The sequence below is a fragment of the Ursus maritimus genome, unplaced genomic scaffold (assembly GCF_017311325.1).
Source record: "Ursus maritimus isolate PB19 unplaced genomic scaffold, ASM1731132v1 scaffold_24, whole genome shotgun sequence".
In the NCBI taxonomy this organism is placed as follows: Eukaryota; Metazoa; Chordata; class Mammalia; order Carnivora; family Ursidae; genus Ursus; species Ursus maritimus.
Window position 1 is genome coordinate 32,074,501 of NW_024424897.1, and position 23,767 is coordinate 32,098,267.

At 36.0% G+C, this 23,767-nt stretch overlaps 1 protein-coding gene across 3 annotated transcripts in view; it reads left to right on the forward strand.

The window, feature by feature from the left end:
* RAD51C (RAD51 paralog C) overlaps nt 1–21,033 on the forward strand; it is a 35,746-nt gene extending 14,713 nt beyond the window's left edge. The window contains exons 5-9 of one of the 3 annotated variants that reach the window (XM_008695495.2): nt 3,659–3,790; nt 11,053–11,123; nt 11,974–12,034; nt 19,753–19,813; nt 20,773–21,033. In XM_008695495.2, coding sequence (XP_008693717.1) covers nt 3,659–3,790; nt 11,053–11,123; nt 11,974–12,034; nt 19,753–19,813; nt 20,773–20,786 — 339 coding nt within the window. In that variant the 3' untranslated portion in view covers nt 20,787–21,033. The remainder of the gene's footprint in view (nt 1–3,658; nt 3,791–11,052; nt 11,124–11,973; nt 12,035–19,752; nt 19,814–20,772) is intronic. The other 2 variants (XM_008695494.2, XM_008695496.2) reach the window with 2 other exon arrangements.
* Nucleotides 21,034–23,767: the final 2,734 nt, after the last annotated feature.

Sequence of the window (23,767 nt, forward strand, 5' to 3'; positions counted from 1 at the left end):
TTCTGTACCCATATAACCATTCTATTTTTTACTTTCAGTACAGTATTCAGTACATTACATGAAATTTTCAGTGCTTTATTATAAAACAGGCTTTGTGTTAGATGATTTTGCCCAGGTGTGGACTAATGAGTTCTGAGCATATTTAAGTTAGGCTATACTAAACTATGATGTGTGGTATGTTAAGTGTATTAAATGCATTTTCGACTTAACAATATTTTCGACTTGGTGTGGGTTTATTGGAATGTAACCCCAATGTAAGTTGAGGAAGATCTGTATCTTGTTTCTCAATTTCTTCATTCCTGCTTTCTTTTTTGTTAGGTATTTTCCAGTGTACCGTGTTGATTCCCTTCTCGTTTCTTTTATCATATATTTTTTAGTTATTTTCTTAGTTGCTCTGGGGATTATGATTAACATCCTAATTCATAGCGGTCTAGTTTAAATTAATACCAAATTAATTTCAACAGTATACAAAAACCTTGTTGCTTTATAGCTCCATTTATCCCCCTTTATGTTGTTACTGTCACAGATTACATCTTTATACATTGTGTGACCATCAATATAGATTTATAATTATTTTTTCTATAGTTGTTTTTTAAATCATATAAGAAAATAAGAGGGGTTACAAACCAAAAATACATTAATGCTGACTTTTAGATATGTAGTTACATTTACTGGTATTATTTATTTCTGTGTGTGGATTTGAGTTACTGTCTGGTGTTCTTTCATTTTCAGTCTGAAGGACTCTGTTTAGCATTTCTTATAGGATAGATCTACTAGCAATGAATTCTCTATCTGAATGATCTTAATTTTTTTTTTAAGTAGGCTCCATGCTTGATGTGGGGCCCAACATGGAGCTTGAGCTCATGACCCCGAGATCAAGACCTGAGCTAAGACCAATAGTTAGGCACTCGACCAACTGAGCCACTCAGACACCCTGGGAATGTGTTAATTTCTGCTTTATTTTGGAAGAATGCTTCTGCTTGGTTGACAGTATTTTTTCTTTCAACAATTTGTATATATCATCCTATCACTTTCTGGCCTTTGGGAACCACAGTGGTTCCCAATGAATGAATGAATGTATAAATGAATAAATATACACACACACACACACAAAATCTGATTCTTCTTACCTCTTAATTGGCATGCTGGTAAATGCTTAGTGACTGGCTTACCTGGAAAAAAAGTGTATATACATATATACATACATAAGTTTATTATAAAGTTGCTGATATAAAAGAGGTATAGCACACCATTTACAAATAATAATAAAACGTACAATACTCTTTATTGCAAATATGTGTAGCCAACTGGGTCTTACAGAAAGCTTTCATTGATTTGATTTTTCTATTGATGTTAATTTTACATAATAAGATTCACCATTTATTTATTTGAGATTTAAGATTCTGTTTATTTATTTGAGAGAGAGAGAGAGAGAGAACACATGCACACAAGTGGTAGGGGAAGGGAGAGGGAGAAGCAGATTCCCTGCCGAGCGGGGAGCCAGACTGGCAGCTCAGCTCGATCCCAGGACACCGAGACCACTACCCAAGCCGAAAGCAGACGCTTAACCAACTGAGCCACCCAGGTGCCTCCAAAATTTACCATTTAAAAGTGAACGATTCAGTGCAGTTAGTACATTCACAATGTTGACAACCACTACCTTTAGTTCCAAAATGTTTTTATTACCCTAAAAGGAAACTCATACCCTTTAAAGAGTTGCTTCCTTTCCTCCCTCCCCGCAAAGACCCTGGCAACCACCAATCTGTATTCCGTCTCTACAGATTTACCAATTTTGGATATTGCATATAAATGGAATCATATGATACGTGATCTTCTTGGTCTCGCTCTTTTATGTAGCATAATATGGTCAAAATTCATCTGCTTTGTAGCTTGTACCTGTACTTCATTTTATGGTAGAACAGTATTCTGTTATATGTATACAGCACAGTCTGTTTATCCTTGGATGGATATTTGGGATGTTTCTACCTTTTGATTATTGTGAATTGTGGCTGCTATGAACATGTATGTACATACATTTGTCTTAGTACCATTTTTAGTTCTTTGGTGCATGTACCTAGAAGTGAAATTGCTGGGTCATATGGTAATACTGTTTAATTTTTTGAGGAACCACCAAAATGTTTTTTCATAGTTGCCGAACAGTTTTGCATTCTTACTGCCAGCATATGAGGTTTTTCTTAATTTTAATTTTGCTAAACTTATGCATCTATATTTGACCTATAGCAAAATTATATTACCAGTGAGCACTTGATTGCTGTCCAATTCAAAAGAAGTTGCTCACCTTGTTACGAACAAGTACTGTTTTAACATGAATGCTGGTTGATATTTTTGTTTATGTTAACACATGTGATGAAAGTGAAACAGCAAAGGTGTATTTTTTTTAATTGAAGTATAATTGATGTACAATATCCTGTTAGTTTCAGGTGTACATTGTAGTGACTTGATATTTTTACACATTATGAAAGAATCCCCACAGTATGTCTAGTTACCGTGTGCCACAATACACAGAAGTATGTGTGCATTTCCTTATATGTGGGCTCTCTTTCTGTCCTAGAGGTACTTACCCAGGACTCAGTTCTGTTGCCTCCCTTTTCATTGACGCTTTCCCTTACATCTAGTCTAAGTTAGCCTCCCTCTACTTTATCACCTACTTATTCATCATCATTTCACCCAGTTTCGTCTCTTTATAAACTCCTATCATTATCAGAAATTATTCGTGTATTTGTTTGCATGTTAATTGTCCTTTACTCCGCTAGAACGTAAACTCCAAGAAAGCAGGAACCTTGTCTCTTGTTCTCTGCTGCCTGGAACAGTGACTAACATATAGTAGGTATCAATAAGCACATGCTGAATGAAGGAATGAATACTCTAAATAAATTACTTAGACATGGGGTCATCAAATCCCCTTCTTTAGTCTAATCCTTTTTAGATAGAAAAATATATAATCTCACACGTTTTTTGGGTTTATATTTGGATTAGTTTCCAAATTCTGTTTGTTCTTGGATGTGAGGTTTATATATTATTCTAACGTCACTGTAGGAGCCATTATTTGGATTATATTAGAAATGCAACTGTCATGAAAATGTTTATCATCTATAAGTGAACCTCGATTGGATTTCAAGACAAACCTGCCTCATGCTGAATTCTATATTACAACATTTTGTAATGATTAGTTGCCTTATAGTATATTTAAAATTAAGGAGGAAAAGTATACGAAGAATTTGAAGTTTTTGAAGAAGATATAATAATTTAATATTTGAAGAGTTTTTTAAACATAAAAAAATCTCGAAGGTAAAATTGAAATATTGAAAATTTGTTTTACTAAGACTTCAGAAGTTCTTTTTATCAGTGTAAAATGCCTCTGTAACGATTGTGTATAGTGGTAAAATATAAGAAAATTATAATTGCTTCTTTATGTTGAATTACTTTTTCAAGTTGATAAATTATCAAACCAGAGTACATTTTAACTTTTGCTGATTAATGCAGAAAGCATTGGGTGAATACATTTATTTTGGAGAGTTAGAAATAGAACTCTGGATTTTAAGGATTTTTTTTTCCTGCAGAACATGCTTTTGGGATGCCATTTTTAAAATTTTATTATTAATACCAAACCTAATATCATTATCTCTTCTGTATTTAGGTTCGATTAGTGATAGTGGATGGTATTGCTTTTCCTTTTCGTCATGACCTAGATGACCTATCCCTTCGTACTCGATTACTAAATGGCCTCGCCCAGCAAATGATCAGCCTTGCAAATAGCCACAGATTAGCTGTAAGTATTGTTAGCAGAGCATTTTATAATAAAGTCAAGCTTGTATAAAATATCAATATCTAGAAATAGCTAAATAGAATTTGACTAAAAGCACATAATACAAACACACAGTTTTGGATGTAGTTTTTGTTTGATTTTTAGGAAAAAATAATTCCAGTCATAAGTGTTGTATATCAGTTTTCCTAGAAAATAATAACCATAATCAAGATGCCATATTTTAAAATGGACTTGTTCGATAAAGAAATGCCACCTTTGGTAATTGCAATGTTTGAGGGGTTTTTTGGTCTAAATATACTTGATGTTTTTCAGGTAAGCTCTTCTAACTTCCCCATTTTTCTTTTACTCTGTGTCTTTTAGTATTACATGTTGTATAGTCACAGACTCAGATAGATAGAAAAATTACATGGTGTGAACATCCTAGATGTTTGGAGGTAGAGTGAACTCTTCTAGATTTGAAATGTGAGGTTAGATAGGAAGATAAGTTTGGAAGTGATGAGACAGAAAGGAGTGAGGTAACGACTTTTTTTTTTTTTTAAACTGCCTATTTGCCATCACTTTCCACTCTGCAACCCCGTGCCACATCTCACACCAATACACACACTTGTCCAGGAGGGAGATGGGAAAAGATCAAGCCACTTAACTTAATTTTCTTGTATTTATCCTGACTAGAGAGTCATTAGTGCATATCTGTAATATAGCATAAGTAGATAAATAATTTATCTCAAAACATACATTTTTTCTTTTGAGTTTTTAGATTTTTTTTTCCATATACTGAAAAGTATAGTCTCCTGTGTTTGAATCATTTCTTGTATTAATTTGTAATTTAGCATTCTGTTAATGTCAATGTAGAGCCCCCAGTAGGGGGCACTCAAGACTAATGGGTTCCTTAGGTTTGGTTTGGTTTGTTTGTTGAACAGAAATAGCTTTATCTATTCTGATTAAAAAAGTAATCTAAACAGTAACATGGAATATTATGCAGTGTTTAAGAAGAATAATGTAAATATACACGTAATAACACAGAACAAGATATATTCAGATATATGATTAAGTAAAAAGATTCAAGTCGCATAACTATATTTTATGTGATCCCACTTTTGAGAAAAATAAAAATTATGTGCATTTATATTTATATATATGAACAAAAAGATCTGAAAGGATTGAAATGTTCATAATGACTTCTTCTAGAAATAGGATTTTGTGGGCTTGAGGGCATACTTTTACCTCTTTATAAATTCTTCTTTGCTTGATTTTTTTTAATTTCCCAGTTACAATATGGAAGCATTTAGGACCTTTGATAATAAATACATTTCACAATTTTAAGTATATATACTTTCTGTAAAAGAAATTCTAAACAATCAAAAGTGTAGAAAGTAAGTGAATTATCTTTTACACAGAGATGATTATTCTTGAGTTTGGTGTACCTATTTTTCCAAACTTACTAAGTTTTTTTTTTAAGTTTTTGTTTTTATTTTAATGTTATCTCTACACCTAACATGGGGCTTGAACTCACAACCCTGAGATCAAGAGTTGCATGCTCTACCGACTGAGTCGGCCAGGCGCCCCTATATAGACATATTTTTTAAAGTAAGATCATATTATGCTTGCTATTATACAAAGCAGTTTTTTGTTTTTCGCTTAATATTTTGTGAACATTTTTCCATATATGCTACTTAATGAGTGTACTTATCAGCTTATATAGTGTTCTATTGTATGATTATAGCATAGGTTTTTAATCACCCCCCCATTGTCTTTAAAGTTGGCTTCAGGGGCGCCTGGGTGGCACAGCGGTTAAGCGTCTGCCTTCAGCTCAGGGCGTGATCCCCGGGTTATGGGATCGAGCCCCACATCAGGCTCCTCCGCTATGAGCCTGCTTCTTCCTTTCCCACTCCCACTGCTTGTATCCCTCTCTCACTGGCTGTCTCTATCTCTGTCAAATAAATAAAAAAAATAATAATAATAATAAAAAAAATAAAGTTGGCTTCAGTTTTCACATTTAAAAAATTGTAGTCGGGACGCCTGGGTGGCTCAGTCGGGAGAGTGTCTGCCTTCAGCTCGGGTCATGACCCCCAGGGTCCTGGGATCGAGTCCTGCATCTGGCTCCTTGTTCAGTGGGGAGCCTACTTCTTCCTCTGCCTGCCTCTCCCCCTGCTTGTGTTCTCTCTCTCTCTTTGTCTCTGACAAATAAGTAAAATCTTTAAAAAATTAAATAAATAAATAAATTTTAAAAATAAAAAACTAGTCGACAATTTATATATGCTTTTTTGCCCATTTATCTAGTTATTTCTGGAATTATTAAGTCAAAAGGATATCTCTGTTTTTATTTTTATTTTTATTGAGGTATAATTTGACAAATAACATTATATAAGTTTTTTTTTTTTAAGAGTTTTTTATTTGAGACAGAGAGAGGGAGAGCGAGAGAGAGCACAAGCAGGGTGAAGGGCAAAGGGAGAAGCAGACTCCCCACTGAGCAGGGAGCGCAGTTAGGGTTAAGGTTAGGCTTAACCGACTGAGCCACCCAGGTGTCCCAGCAGAAATGTTTTTTTAACAGCTTTATTGAGATTTAATTAGCATACCATAAAATTCACTCTTTAAATGTGTACATTTCAGTGGTTTGTAGTATATTTACAGATTTGTGCAACCATCACTGTCTAATTTTAGAACATTTCCACCACCCCCAAAAGAAATCCGATGCCCATTAGCCATCACTCCCCATTGCACCTTCTCGTCAGCCCCTAAGAACCATTAGTCTGCTTTCTGTCTGCATGGGTTCATCTTTTCTGGATAGTTTATATAAATAGAATCATTCAGTATATGGTCTTTTATGTCTGGCCTCTTTCACTTAGCATAATGTTTTCAAGATTCATCCATATTTTAGCATATATCAGTATCCTTTTTATGACTGATTAACTTTGTGTTTTTCTTAATGTATCACATTTTCCTTATTCATCAATTGAAGGACATTTGGGTAATAGAAGTATTTTTAAAGCAGCGAAGTTCATAATTTAAAAGTGATTGTTACTTCACTAATTTAAAGATTCGTTCTTTAGTATCATGGTAAACCCAGTGCTTTTGCAGAGGTCATGTAATTCTTCTATAAGTAATTGCTAGACGTGAAAATTCTGATTTTGGAATGTTGGGAATTTTTTAACAGTTGATAAGCCAGTACATGGTTTACATTTTCCTGGAGAGGTGTAATGGGTAAATTAAATCCAGGTTTCCCTCACTATCCAAAAATAGAGCATTCTAAGGAAAACCTTTTGTAAGCCAAAAGGCATAAAGTGAAGAAGCAATTACCAGGAATTTATATGGAAAATTATTTTAGTGTTCCCAGACTCAAAAAATAACTTTTCTCAGGCTTTTCTGATACCTTAGTGCAGATGTTGCTAAAGAATGCACAAAGTAAATCCGGATAAAGCACAGATGCTCACAGACACAGTTCAAAGCTCCGGCAGCTTAATGCTAAGATGCTGAGTATCATTCCCACAGAAAGGAGCGTGGTGATGCTGCTCTCCCTGCCTGGGTGCACTCTGCCTCTATAACGGTTCTCTGCAAAACAAATGCTGAATACTATATTTGCTTTTCACTTTTTTTTCGTAAAAGTGAAAGTTCTCTTTAGATTTTTTTTTGGTTAGCAAAAAACAGGTACATATAGGTCTTTCATAAAAGTGAAGTGGCATAACGGGAATTTTTGAAAAGTAGGGGATACCTGTACCCTGTAAACTGGTGCTGTCTGATAGGACTGTCCGGGAAGATGAAAATGCTCAGTCTAATACAGCAGTTGCATGGCTGTTGAGCACTTGAGAAATGGTTACTGCTACTGAGGAACTGAATGTCTGATTTTAATTTAATTTTTAAAAGCTGTGTATGTGCCTAATGGCTGCAGAATTGGATGGCGCACCTCTAACCAAAAAGCGATAGTATAAATATCCCAGTTGTTAGAGCTTAAACACTTGGTAGTCTGTAAAGGGTATTATTCTGCGTGTTGGGGATGCCAGTGAGTCACATATTTCAGTTGATTACCAATTTAAATTCCTGCTTAGCTTTTTCTAAGATGCCTGATGTGAGGTAATACATGGGGAAGCCGCTGTGGCACTCAAGGGAAGATCAAATGATCAGTCTTGCAAATAGCCACAAATTAGCTGTATTATTAGCAGAGAATTTTATAATAAAGTCAAGCTTGTATAAAATATCAATGTCTAGAAATAGCTAAATAGAATTTAACTAGAAGAAAGTCATGTCACCCAGTTTGGGCCTAATTGAAACCTAGATGGAGCACAGTTTTCTCCTTTGTAGACAAACAAAAATTTTAGGGTGTTATCAGTGCAGTGGGAATAGCCAAACATCCTTTTCTTTCTCAGTTTTCTTATGGAACTGATACCTTTTTCAGAGTAGGTACCTTTTCTCATTGCTTTTCATAGAAATTCTTTATCATTGTCAGCTTGCAATAGTATCTGTCATATTTCTGGAGGGAAGATCTGTATTGGAAGAATATTTAAAATTACTCTTTCTGAAGAATTTGGGGCTGGGAGGGACCAGATAATCTTATACTGTATTCAGTCAGCCTTAAACACTCTTTTTCTCTACTTTAAAATTACTGTCCTTCATTTTGAGGCAAGGGAAACAAAAACAAAAATAAATTATTGGAGCTACATCAAAATAAAAAGCTTTTGCATAGCAAAGGAAACAATCAACAAAACTAAAAGGCAACTTATTGAATGGGAAAAGATACTTGTAAATGATATATCCAATAAGGGGTTAGTATCCAAAATATATAAAGAATTTATACAACTCAGTGCTTATAGGGCAGAATAAATGTCTTTTGGCTTTAGGGCAGTGTAAAAAAATTTATACAGTTCAATACCCAAAAAACAAATAATCCAATTAAAAAACAGGCAGAAGACATGAACATGCATTTCTCCAAAGAAGATGTACAAATGGCCAACAGACACATGAAAAGATGCTCAACATCACTCATCATCAGGGAAATCTGAATCAAAACCACAATGAGATACCACCTTATACTGTCAGAATGGCTAAAATAAAAAACACAAAAAAACAGCCAAGTAAGTGCTAGCAAACATGTGGGGAAAAAGGAACCTCGTGCACTGTTGGTGGGCATGCAAACTGTTGTGGTCACTGTGGAAAACAGTATGGAGGTTCCTCAAAAAACTAAAAATAGAATTAACCTATGATCCAGTAATGCACTACTGGATATTTACCCAAAGAATAAGAAAACACTAATTCAAAAGGATATGTGCACCCCCATGTTTATAGCAGTGTTATTTATAATAGCCAAGATATGGAAGCAGCCCAAGTGTCCATTGACAGATGAATGGATAAAGAAGATGTGTGTGTGTGTGTGTGTGTGTGTGTGTATATATATATATATATATATATATATCTCTATCTCCAGACTCTTAACTATAGAGAACAAACAGATGGTTGCCAGAGGGGAGGTGGGTGGGGGAATGGGTGAAATAGGCAAAAAGGATTAAAAGTACATTTGTCTTGGGGCACTTGAGTGGCTCAGTCGCTTAAGCATCCGACTCTTGGTTTAAGCTCAGGTCATGGTCTCAGGGTCCTGGGATCGAGCCCCATGTTAGGTTCTGCACTCAGTGGGGAGTCTGCTCAAGGATTCTCTCTCTCCCTCTCCTTCTGCCCTCCTCCTGCTTGCTCGCATTCTCTCTCTCTAAAATAAATCTTTAAATAAAGAGTACACTTAATGAGCACTGAGTAATGTATAGAATTGTTGAATCACTATATTGTACACCTGAACGTAATATAACACTACGTTAACTAAACTGGAATTAAAATTTAAAAATAACAAAAAAATTACTATCTTTCAAAACATGGAATCTTTTCTATAGGTCACTATTTAATCCAAAAGAATTAGTACAATTTTTAGCCTTGAGGGCCATCTTTGAGTAAAGCAACACCTATATCTATTATCAGACTAGTATAGTTATAATCTGGGGTCATTTGACCTGATTACGGGGTTTTATTTTTTACCACTTCTCTGTATTTTGTTTATGATTTTAAGTCTTTTCTCATAATTTTTGCCTCCGTTTCTTCTTTTTCCTATAAAACCAGAAATGGTAATAGTATATTTTTCTCTTTCCTAAAAATGCAAACAGTGAGTTATTTATTAAATATCTCACACTCGAGGCACCTGTGTGGCTCAGTCATTGAGCATCTGCCTTCGGCTCGGGTCATGGTCCCAGGGTATCTCACACTCTTTTGATTAAATATATTCTAGAGAGGCAACAGTGGTAGAAAAAACAAAAACACCAGACTCAATCTTTCTAAGCTTCTGATTTCTCATGTGTTAAACTGGAATAATAATATCAAAAAATATTGATAATAATACCTCATTCATGGAGTTGTGAAGGCTAGATAAGATAATGAAGGTAAAGCACTTAGCATAGTTTCTGGCATGTATTAAGTACTCAATAAATGTTTATCACCACTGCTGATACTGCTGCTGTTGGTCTGGTGGTGTTTTGTTTTTAAGATTTTTTTTTTTTTTAAGATTTTATTTATTTATCCGACAGAGAGAGACAGCCAGCGAGAGAGGGAACACAAGCAGGGGGAGTGGGAGAGGAAGAAGCAGGCTCATAGCGGAAGAGCCTGATGTGGGGCTCGATCCCATAACGCGGGGATCACGCCCTGAGCCGAAGGCAGACGATTAACCGCTGTGCCACCCAGGCGCCCCTGTTTTTAAGATTTTATTTATTTATTTGACAGAGAAAGAGATAGCACAAGCAGGGAGAGCAGCAGGTAGAGAGAGAGGGAGAAGCAGACTCCCCGCTGAGCAGGGAGCCCGCCTCAGGGCTCCATCCCAGGACCCTGGGATCATGACCTGAGCTGCAGGCAGCCGCTTAACTGACTGAGCCACCCGTGTGCCCCTGGTCTGGTGGTTTCTACTGGCTTATCCAAAACGTAAATTTTAAAAGTGAGGTTTTTCCCATGCTCGCAGTTATGAAGTTTTCATACATGATCTCTTTACACCTTTATGTATTTGTTATCTGTTATATTTTTATTCTTCCATTTTCACAATTGTTCTTATTTGTTAAAAATGTTTATGTTCAATAGAATCACGTTTTCAGATAATTTTATGGGCAAATTAAAAAAAAATTTATCAGAATAGTTTTCATTACCTAAATATATTTTTCTTTAAATTGTATTCAGAATACTAAAATCACAGGACTATTTCCTTGGTAATTTGGGGTAGAGATTCACCGAATTTTCTCACTTTTTTTAAGGTACTTTTAACTAATCAGATGACAACAAAAATTGATGGAAATCAGGCCTTGCTGGTTCCTGCGTTGGGTGGGTAATTAATCAGATAAGCATTTTTTAAAGTTTTTTATTTATTTAAATAATCTCTACAGGCAACATGGGGCTTGAACTCATGACACCAAGATTAAGAATCACATGCTCTTCTGACCTAGCCAGCCAGGCACCCCCAGATAAGGATTTTTAACTTAACACATTTTTTCAGCCTCTTTCATGCGATGCTTGTTGAGAACTGTAAGCTCCATGAAAGCAGAGATTGTATCTGATTATTCACTGATAAGTCTTAGCATGGAGCACAGTACCCTTAGATACCCACTCATCCTTTCAGTTATTTAACAAATATTTATTGAGCATCTACTATTTGTTAACTATTGTTAGGTACCGAGCATATAAATATTCATTAGATGATTCTTGCCCTCAGAAAGTCTTAGGCAGGAAGAAGGGTGAATCCATTTAAATAGAGATCACACTACAGCGAATAGACTTATGACTCCTTCTAACCTCAGTCATGGTTTTGTTAGGACACAGTGCTTCGAGATTTTTCTTTTACTAAATTCTTTAAGAATATTTTGTCAGAATTTTTGCTTTTCTTGTAGCCAGAAATATGTTAGTAGGTCTGATGATATGGAAGACTGACAAAATGTTGACTCAAATTATAAAGTTTTCTGAAAGCAAATAAAGGATAATGAATGATCTTCAGTATTTCCACAGATAGGTAAAAATCTAATCTCAGGATGTTACTCATGTGTACAAGGGGTTTTGAAAGTATAAGTATATTCTCGTGTTAAATTAGCTAAAATAAAACTGTTTTGGTCAGGGGCATTCTGAGAGACTTCTAACCTTGTCAGTAAGGCAGTATACAGTTGTTCTGTTCTTGTTCCCACCAGGGGAAAGTTGGGGACATGCTGCTACAATACGACTAATCTTTCACTGGGACCAAAAGCAAAGGTCAGTATAGAAACAAGCTAATAATTCTGAATATTGGGTTAATTACACTGAAGGGTTATATTTTCTTAGATCTACTCCAGTGGATGAAATCTACAGTGACTCAAAAGCCGAAAGCTTTTGTTGCCTTGTCCTCAATCACCTAGAGAAAACATAGAAACATGTTGTTAAACTGCACATTTAGCTAACATAGGAAATTCTTTGGAATATTTAAATGATGGGGTGCACTTGAAATGAGTAGGTGGCCAAGGAATGCTCCTTCTAAACCTCTTTGAAATCAAGTTCCATTTATTAGCCTTGCAGGAGGTGGGTACTTTGTGTTCCTAGAAGGGATTGAAAGAAGAAAATCAAGACAAAAGGAAAATTTTCTGAGGTTAGCTTTAGGACTAATTTATGTGGAAAATGGGATGGCTTTTCTTAGTTGCTTAATGTATTTCTTATATGAAATTGTGTCTATTTTTGTTTTCTTTTGTATTTTGCTATCCTACTTTTGTTATCCAGTTACTTACCTGCCTTCTACAAGTATTGTTCTTTAAAATAAAACTATGACAGCATGAAACCTTTGTATTTGTTTTTAAAGCTGCTGAGCAAGTGAACAAACCAGCTTTCATTTTCTTTAAAATAGGCAAATGAAAGCTGTGGCGTCTTTTATTCTACATTTCTAGAAATGACAAATATATGCCAGCCCCTCTGCTTTGAGATTAATTTGTATAACTGAAAGAACTTAGTTTGGAAATGCTCTAATGAAAGGGAGAAATTGAGAAAGCATGTGGGCAAAGATGGAAAAAAGGGTTGCTTTGGGGTGCCTGGGTGGCACAGCGGTTAAGCATCTGCCTTCGGCTCAGGGTGTGATCCCGGCATTATGGGATCGAGCCCCACATCAGGCTCCTCTGCTGGGAGCCTGCTTCTTCCTCTCCCACTCCCCCTGCTTGTGTTCCCTCTCTCGCTGACTGTCTCTATCTCTGTCAAATAAATAAATAAAATCTTTAAAAATAAAAAAAAAAAAAGAAAAAAGGGTTGCTTAAATATATCAGGTTTGGTCAGTGATAATTGTCTTAGTTCTTTACCTACATTTTTTTGTTCTCCAAACTGAAAAAAAATCATGCCTGACCAAATTAGGTTTTACTTACTCTGAGCTCATAGCAGAATTTATTACACTTACATACATCTTTGGAAACTCATTCATGTGGTTTGTATCTCTTTTAAAAATAGCATTTCCATGGGGCACCAGGTGGCTCAGTCGGTTGAGCGTCTGCCTTTGGCTAGGGTCATGGTCCCGGGGTCCTGAGATGGAGCTTCGCCCTCTGCCTCTGTCTACCGCTCTGCCTGCTTGTGCACGCGTGCGCGCTCTCTCTCTGTCAAATAAATAAATAAAACCTTTTAAAAAAGTAGCATTTCCGAAGAGCTCAGGTAACTTTTTTTTTCTCATAACACATAGTGCTTTACAATTGACTTCCATCCCCCAGTTCTGTAAATAAGTCATTGTATTCTGGATCACAAAAGGAATTCTTTCCTCAGCAACAAACCCTATTGTAAAGATTTGGTAACAGTTCTCCAGATGAGAATCTTTTGAACATATTGCTTATACTTTCCCAGATTTAGGTTTTCTGTAAAGTGCATCCCACTGTTCAAATGTTTTTAGGGATTCTCCTTGAACTCGTATATAGTAGTAGTCATCCACTCTTATTCTACTATTAAATATTCACTATTAAAATACATCTAAAAAATAAGAAAAATAATATGAGCAAAGCAAGATGTTTCATCTTTTAATGCATTCATCAGAAGGAGATGTTTGCCTTCTTAGTCAAATTCCAGAAGTTAGCATTGGTTAGGTACCCATGAGATCAGAAAATTATGCTTATTTTTTAAGAGTTAAACATTTTGTGATTTTCAGCTTCTTACTCATCCTTTCCAAGAAAGTGGACAATGGTGTTGAACACAGACATTGAATTAGATTTTTTTTTAAGATTTTATTTATTTTTTTTGAGAGAGAGATAGCGAGAGAGAGCACGAGAGGGGAAGAGAGGAAGAGGCCAACCCCGGGATCATGACCTTAGCCGAAGGCAGATGCTTAACCGACTGAGCCACCCAGGTGCCCTGAATTAGATTTAGGGGAACTCTGTTCCATAACTTTTTTCTATATCCCAAACTACCATTTTAGAACTGCTTGCTTATGATAGATATTTAACTGGGAAGTTTATATACAGCATTTCATATAATCCCTTCAATAACTCTTTGAAGGATCTATACCTACATAGAAGTGAGAAGACCAAGGCTTCCCAGAAAGATTAAGAGTAATTAATAGCTACTACCTATTGAATTTTTATTAAGTGCCTTTTATTGTGCTAAGCATTGTTTATTTGTTTGTGTATGTGTGTGGGTATATATATATATTTCATTTTATTTTCCAAATAACTCTATGAAATAAGTAGTAGCATCCAAATTTTATAGCTGACTCTATAATAGGGTCTGTTTCTTTTCCTATAATTGCTCTTTCTACAATGTAATTACAGTATTGTGTTGATTGCCAGCAAATCTGAAAGTATGGCTCTTATCCTCCTTTTTAGATAAAATCCTTTTTCTCCAAACTGTTTTTTTCCCCCCAGGCTGGGGATATATGATAAGTAATGTGCATATTTTATTACAATCAAAATAAGTTGATCTCATTTAATGGAATTAAAATATTTATTCATTGTTTGAAACCAGGTATCTTTTAAAAAAAAAAGAAAGTTATCTTTAAGTCATTGAAGTTGTATGAAAGCTCGTATGTGTTTTAAAATTTAGTTTATCTTGAAAGGACAAAAATAGAAATTCACACTGGGGAAAAGTAGTTATAAAGATGAACACTTCCAGTTTGAGCAGAAAAGTAAAAACCTTGACTAGCCAAATTTATATTGAGAATTGAACCTGAGTGTCCCATCTTATACTCCAGTCCCCATCTTTCACCGGAAACACCTGGCTTTTACTCTTTGACTAACAATGAAATGACATCCCAACAGTTATTCAAATAAGTACTTTTGTCTCTGTCCTGTATATTGTGAGGGTTTTCCTCCAATTTGCAATTCATGATAATATGAGGCTGAAATTGTTCAGAATTATATCACTCTTTGCCAAGAAGATCTGGTGGTAGAGTGGAGTAATATATCAACACCCCCACACAGTGTTTCATATGTGTGCTTAGCTTTAGAGCACAAATTGTGCTTCTGTCTTATTTCTTCCTGACCCAAACTGTGTAGTTCAGCCATATGTTAAGCTTCATCTCAGCTGCGGCCATGAGCCAAGTGATTCTTTGGTTTAGTTTGTTGTTTAAAAAGATGTCTTAAGATGCAGATATGAAATATAAAATTATTTTATTTTTACTTAGGAATTTGAGGAAATTTTTCACCCTGAATATTTAATGCCCACTTGACTTTAGGATTTTTAATAAACATGTAAAAGCTTCTTTTTTTTTTTTTTTTAAAGATTTTATTTATTTATTTGACAGAGCGAGAGACAGCCACCGAGAGAGGGAATGCAAGTAGGGGGAGTGGGAGAGGAAGAAGCAGGCTCCCAGCGGAGCAGGGAGCCCGATGTGGGGCTCAATCCCAGGACCCTGGGATCACGCCCTGAGCCGAAGGCAGACGCTTAACGACTGAGCCAGGCGCCCCAAACATGTGAAAGCTTCTTAAAAGCTTATTTACTTTTTTTTTTTTTAAAGATTTTATTTATTTACTTGACAGAGAGGGAGGGAGGGAGTGCAAGTAGGGGGAGCAGTAGGCAGAGAGAGAGGGAGAAGCGGGCTCCCCGCTGAGCCGGAAGGCTGCTGCGGAACTCCATCCCAGGACCCTGGGATCATGACCCAAGCCGAAGGCAAACACCTAACGACTGAGCCACCCAGGGACCCCAAAAGCTTATTTACTTTTTAATAATTTTCTCAGAATATTCAGAGTATTGGGTATCTTTTTGGACATATGATGATATAAGGTGATTTAGATACTAATTTTTCAGAAGGTTAGTTAAATTTTGTTTTATTGAATCAAAAAGAGTGATTTTTTAAAAAAAATAAGGCCGGTTAAAATACACCATGCTTCTATCTTTCCGTTATTTAAATATATATGTATATTTTTGAAATTTTATTTATTTTTATTTACTTTTTTTTTTAAGTAATCTCTGTGCCCAAATTGGGGCTCCAACTTAGAACTTGGAGATCAAGAGTTACATGTTCTACCAACTGAGCCAGCCAAGCACCCCAATTTTTCTGTTATATTTTGTATTAAAGATAGAATTATCTACACTAAAGCATTGTAAAAATTTATAATCTCTGTCCCTAATACAACTATTCTCATATTACATATTACACAACAAATACTTCATTTTTGCCTATAATTACAATTACAGAGTATATGACGTTTTGGATTCTGCTATTTTTGTCCCAAAAGTACAAATCTAAAACATTAAGCTAATGGACTGTGATCTCTGATTGCTTCTCTTTTTTATTTTGAAGATTTATTTATTCATTTGAGAGAATGTGTGTGTGTGCCAGAAGCAAGGGGCAGAGGGAGAAGGAGAGAGTCTCATGCGGGCTTAGCGCTCAGTGGGATTTGGTCCCAGGACTGTGAGATCATGACCTGAGCTGAAATCAAGAGTCAGATACTTAACCAGCTGCACCACCCAGGCACCCCTGATTGCTTCTCTTTTGAATTGTGGCTGAGTAGAGGGGCAATTTCAAACTTTGAAGAGTAACATCATAAACCAAGGTGTCCTTTTTGAATTGTCTTTGAAAACAATCCAACACTCCTCCCACCTCTGTTGTGGAGCAGCCTTCCAGGGCCTCCTCTGCAAATGGGCTCCATGGCCTAGCATCCTGGTCCCTGCCACCCATGATCACGTGCCAAGGGCCATAAGGGGTTACTGCCAAGGTTTCCACCAGTCCACAGGTGACAACATGGCTGCCATCTCCTCCAGCAGCTCACTCATGGCTGCTTACAGCTATTACCAGTACATCCTGTGTTCCACTTCTGGTAACAGCTCCTGTACAAGTGCACCCATCCCTCACCACCCTGGTCTCCGCAAGGCTGACTTGGGTCACTGGTGGGCAAGGTTCTTTTTCAGGATGTCCGATTTCCCGTTCATTGCTACAGTGTTGGAGTCCCCAGAATGCTCAGAATCTCCTTAGGCCTCCAATAGCACAATCACCTGTGACTTGGCTCTGGAAGCCATGAGGAAGCAGCCTGGTGACCAGCCTGGCAAAGCCAACACTAGGCCCCAATCCTGAGTGGCCACCACCAGCCACCAGGCTCATTCAGGAAGTACTAGGCGCATGAGAGCTCTTCTCCCCTCCCGGTAGGCTAAGCAGGCTGCAGTAAGCAGAAGCAGTTGGGTTCTTTTATATCAAAACAGCAAAACACCAAAAGGGAAGTTGAGAGAACCCCATTGTTTACTGACCAAGCCACACTCAAGCCTTCCTGACACCCTGTAACCATGTGCCTCAAACAAAGTAGAAAATAAACTCCAAGCATCCAGTAAAAAAAATCAACATCGTATTGTATGTAAATAAGTGATCCTTTTAACTGTGAGAGATTGTGATTTTTCTCTAAGTTAGAATCTGCTTTTTGTGCAGTTATATCAATTTGGGGGGGATATGGTATTCTTTAAAATTTAAATTCAATTAGCCATCATATAGTACATTATTAGTTTCAGATGTAATGTTCAACAATCCATTAGTTGAGTATAATACCCAGTGCTCATCACATCATATATCAGTATTTTATTTTATTTTTATTTTTTTATTTTTTAAAAAGATTTTATTTATTTGACAGCCAGCGAGAGAGGGAACACAAGCAGGGGGAGTGGGAGAGGAAGAAGCAGGCTCTCAGCGGAGGAGCCCAATGTGTGGCTTGATCCCAGAACTCTGGGATCATGCCCTGAGCCGAAGGCAGACACTTAACGACTGAGCCGCCCAGGCGCCCCCATATATCAGTATTTTAAAAACTGGTAAATTGTGGGGCACTTGGCTGGCTCAGTCAGTAGATCATGCAACTCTTGATCTTGGCATTGTGAGTTCAGGCCCCACATTGGGTATAGAGCCTACTTAAAAAAAAAATTTTTTTTTTTTAAATTAGAGTGTAGTAAATTGTACATATAATAAAATGTATCACTTTAATCGTTTAAGTGTACAGTTTAGTGACATGCAGCACATTCACATTACTGTGCAGTCATCACCACCATCCATCTCCAGAACTTTTTCATCTTCCCCAACTGAAACTGTTCCCATTAAATACTAACCCCTATTCTCCCCTCCTCCCCGCCTATGGCAACCACCATTCTGTCTTCTATGAATTTGACTACTCTAGGTACCTCATGTAAATGGAATGACACAATATTTGTCCTATTGTGCCTGGCCTTTTTTTCACTTAGCATAGTTTTCAGCGTTCACTGTTACATATGACAAGAACTTCCCTTTACAAGATTAAATATTCCGTTATATGTATAAACTACATTTTATTTATCCATCCCTCCGTCAGACACTTAGGTTGTTTCTGTCTTTTGACTATTGTGAATAAGTTATATCAGTTTTAAAGTAATTTTGAAATGCACTTTAATAGTTTTTGCTTAGAAGGTGCCTGGGTAGCTCAGTCAGTTAAGCATCCAACTCTTGGTTTCAGCTCAGGTCATGATCTCAGGGTCGTGGGATTGAACCCCACATCTGGCCCCATGTTCAGTGCAGAGATTGCTTGAGATTCTCTCCCTCTCCCTCTGCTCCTCCCCTTGCTCTCTCTCCTCTCACTCTCTCTCAAATTAAATAAATAAATAAAATCTTAAAAAAAAAAAAGATTTTGCATAGGCCAGTTGGCTGGCTCAGTCTATAGAGCATAAGCCTCTTGATCTTGGGGTCATGGGTTCGAGCCCCACGTTGGACATAGAGATTACTTAGTTAAATTTTTTTTAATAATTTAATAAAAGTTTTTGCTTATATTTGTTGCTAGTACAGTATTTGAGCAAACTTAATAAGAGCTTAGAATTTTATATCTAACTACTTTCAACTTTCAATTTTATATTACTTTGTACATAATAAGATTCTACCTAAACAGACCTTGTTCTGTCATTACAGTGATTCTTCTGGATATAATCATTTTGAAAGAATGTGTCTTCCTTGCTTATTTGTACTAGTATGATATGAGTATGTGCTCCTCATTTATAGCCCAAGAAATTGTCTTAATACTTCTATCGTAACACACAAAAAAGTATACAGTTACTTCAGAAAGTTGGAAAAACATAAAGAAAAAACAATCTTTATCTTGTAATAACGACTTAACTTTTTGATTGTAGTTTTCTAGTAATTTTTCTATATATGTGCATTTACTAACTTATAAATGGGGGCTCATACAGCATAACTTAATATATTATTATTTTCTTATCTCATTAAATATTTTCTTCCACTTTATCTTCTTAAGCATCAGCAGTATTTTGTCATGTAGAAATTTATTTTGAATTACTCATTGGATGTTTAGGTTGCTTTAAAATTCCACTTATATAAACAACTCTATTGTTATATGTAATAATTATTATATGCATACATATAGCTATTGAGTCTTTTGATATTTCTTTGCTTTCTGTGTCCTTAGGGAACAAAACAATAGAATTGTAGTGAAAAACTATAAATTTAAATGATTAAATCAGTCATCTGAACTAATTAATTAAGATCATGTATTTGTGTATATTTATTCTTTTTCTCTAAGCAGGTTGGCAACATTGTACAAATCACCAAGCCAGAAGGAATCTACAGTACTGTTTCAAATCACAGTCAGTATTATTTGATTAGAGTGGGGTTTTGGTGTTGGTGGGCAGTAATTATCTGAAGAGAGCATTTACAAATTGCTTCTGTTAACTTCTGTAGGCAGCAGGCATATTTGAGGACAGCTTTTGATGCTTAGAACATTATCCCCAAAATAGTAGTATATATACAGAATATTCTAGTGACAATTGGACTGAAATTTATTCTTAAGAACAGAGGAAATACTTATTTGTAGGCTAGTGTGTTCCATGCCATATGTAATGTCAGGATATTAACAAATTTTAAAGTGAAAGCTGTTAAAGATTTTCCAAGAAAAAATACTAACATTACTCATTTTAATCTGTAGATATTATAGATCTATCATAGCCACCAAATATATCCTGTTTTAAAATGTTAATTTTCCTATAATTTAAAATCATAGAACACACTTTTTTGGCTGAAATATGCATATTTATCAGTGGTATTGAGCCAAATATATTCTTGGCATCTCATTTTTTAAGGACCGAAACAGAAATAGAGATTCTGAAACCGAATTATTGACTTAGTCTTTGTACTGCTTAGGTGCATTTAAAGTATACTAATTGGAAAACTAAATTTAGACTATTTAATTGTGAAAATAAATTTGTAAAGCACCTAAGTAATTAGTACATGTTACTTCCTTTTACTCGTCAATAGAGTCACCATAAAGTTTGTTAAGATTTTCTTTTAGAGTGCATTTTTATAATGCATTGTTATTTCTGTGTGTGTGTGTATAAACAATGTATAAATAAATACAGATATAAAATACGCTAGTACAGCTTTGGCTTGGACACCTATTCATGAGGTTTAACCTCTTCATTTGCAGTGGTTAATAACCGCTGTCTCAAGAATAAAGTAGCTCTTTTATCAATTACTTAAAAATATTTGGAAAACCAATCGCTATTTTAGGTGTTCTTAAACCATACTTCTGTATTTTTTTATCTTCCAGCCTCAGGGATTTAGAGATGCTGTTGTTGCTCCTGCATCTTCTTTGCAAACAGGTTCATTGAATGCCCGGAAACGGTCACGAGAAGCAGAGGAAGAACAGGAATCCAACGACTAGTCTTACAGTATGCGTATGTGTTGATACTGTGAGATGTAATATATACAAGCAGTAGACTCTTTACTTTAAAATATAAACACTATGGCATATATGAATCAAGAACATATGAAGTGAATGTGGGAAACATTAAATGAGTATGATTCTCTGAATTTTTCTAAAGCAGTTCTACAGTTATATTTTGCCCTGTTTTCATTTTTCGTAACAGTCAGCAGAGATGATACAGGTATTGTATTTTTGCAAATGTGGAAAGCTGATCTCATGTGGCCAATCTGAATTGACCATTGATACTGTTTTTTCCTCTTTTCTTTGCTAATTGCATAGAAAAATCTTAGGAAGAAAAGATTTTTTTTTTTTTCATATTCGTGTTGGGTTCTCCTCTTTAAATGTAGTTTTGGTAATTCTTAAAAATGACCTGTTTTGAGCCATCTCTTACTTGGCATCATGGCTGCCCTCAGACCTCTGGTAAAGCCCAGTACCATTAAAAAGAGAATCAAGAAGTTCATCCAGCACCAGACAGACCGATACGTCAAAATTAAGCACAACTGGCAGAAACCCAGAATCATTGACAGTAGGGTGCACAGAAGATTCAAGAGCCAGATCTTGATGCGCAGAACTGGTTATAGGAGCAATAAGAAAACAAAGCACATGCTGCCCCGTGGCTTCTGAAGTTACTAGGCCACAATGTCAAGGAGCTTGAAGTGCTGCTGATGTGCAGCAAGTCTACTGTGCAGAGCTTGCTCACAGTGTCTCCTCCAAGAACCACAAAGCCACTGGAAAGAGCAGCCCCGCTGGCCGTCAGAGGCACCAAGCCCAAAGCCAGGCTGCACAGTCAAGAAAATGAATAGACAGCTTATGTGCTCATTGTATTTGTGTTAATAAAACCATAAAACCACAAAAAAAGAAAAAGCCTTGTTTTTACTGTTACGAAGAAAAGCCAGCACTGTGAGTCAGCATATTAGGATACAAATTTTAGATGACCGATCAGATTTTAGTGACCCCAATCCTAAATCTAAGCCATTTGCTTCTTTTTAATGTTATTTTATGTTAAGGGAAGGACTTTGGAGCCATTACCCTATCTAGAAATTGTCTAGAACATTCATCTTCCAGAATAGTCAAGTCGATAAACTCACAATTATTTATTTCTACACTTTCGAAACATGGTGAGATCCATTCTAGAATTCTAGATGTATTGACATTTTCCTTTGAATAATCTTGAAACTGCTTGAATAAATTAAAAATTTGGATTCTTGAGTGGTTTTAAAATCATCTAAAAATGTTTTGGCACCTGATTCTTCTTAGTACTTCTCAATTCATTCACAAAATTTACTCTGGTTCCCAGTGGAAGAAAATTATTTAAATAATTCAGTATTATATACTGTGACACCATGTTCTCCAGATTTTAGTGTCAATTGGTATTTACTGTCCCAGACTGAACACTAAATTCATAAAATTTTTAAAATACAATTATTCTGTAATTGATTATATATAGAATAACCATAGTTTGCCAGGACTTTTTTGAGAATGAAAGTAGACACTGCTAACAATTACACCAGGACAGTGGACATAAATCAGGACCATCCCAGGCAAATCAGGCATATGGTCATCCAATTATATAAGACTGATTTCAAAGGACTAATTTAGTGTAGGATGACTGATTGTAATTATTTTTGAGGTCTTTAAGGCATATATTTTTATTAATGCAGCGATTATAAAACAATTACCCATCATTTTATATTCTCTCTGCTCAGATCATAAAATCCAGAGAGTGAGGGGGTTGTAAGTGATAACTATCAGTGTTACTAGGCATCAGAACTGTAGGAATCTCATAAAGCATCATAACACTGTACTTTAAAGAACTATAGGACCTGGAATATAGACAAAGCCAAGTGTATTTGTTTGCAACTCTTTTAGGTAAGCTTTATGTAAAATAACCTTTCAGGGCGCCTGGTGGCGTCTGCCTTTGGCTCAGGTCCTGATCCCCAGTCCCCGGATCAATGGAGCCCCACGTCCAGCTCCGTGCTCAGCAGGGGGTCTCCCTCTCCCTCTCCCTCTGCGCCCCCCCCCCCCCGGAATAAATAAATAAAATATTTAAAATAGCCTTTCAAAGTCGTCGCTATTGCTAAAAAGGTAATTATTTTCCTAGTTAGAATAAACACTTAAATCTTAGTCTGCTTGGGCTGCAATAACAAAATACCATGAACTTGAGCAACAAAATTTTCTCCCAGTATTAGAGGCTAGAAGTTGAAGATCAGTGTGCCAGCATGGTGTGGTTCCAGAGAAGCTTGTAGACGGCCGCCTACGTACTGAGTACTCACAGGGCCTTGTCTTGGTGAATGTGCATGGAGAGAGGTCTTCATCTTATAAAGCCACCAGTCCTATCATATTAGGAGGACTTCACCTTTATGACCTCATTTAACATTACCTTCTAAAAGCCCTATCTCCAAATATAGTCATACCGAAGGTTAGGGTTTCAACATGAATTTTGGGAAGGGAATTCAGTCTAGAAATACAGGAAATTTAAAATATGCACACATAAAATTTTAAAAAATTCTGTTGTTACCTGCTTTTTAAAGAGCGTAATATATCCTCTTGTGCTCCACATAATTTTTCAATGATAGTTTTTAATGGTTATGCTTAATTTTAAACTTCTTTTTGGAGTTTGAGTTATTACTATATTTTTTAGTGTTATAAACAAAGCATACAAGTTCCTTTTTTTAAAGAAGTTGAAATGATTTGTATTAATTTTCCATTGCTGCTGTAAAAAATTACCACAGATTTAGTGGCTTAAAAGAACAAATTTATTATCTTACGGTTCTGGAGTCTGAAATCAGTTTCACAGGGCTGAAATCAAGGTGTCAGCAAGCTTGCATTCCTTCTGTAG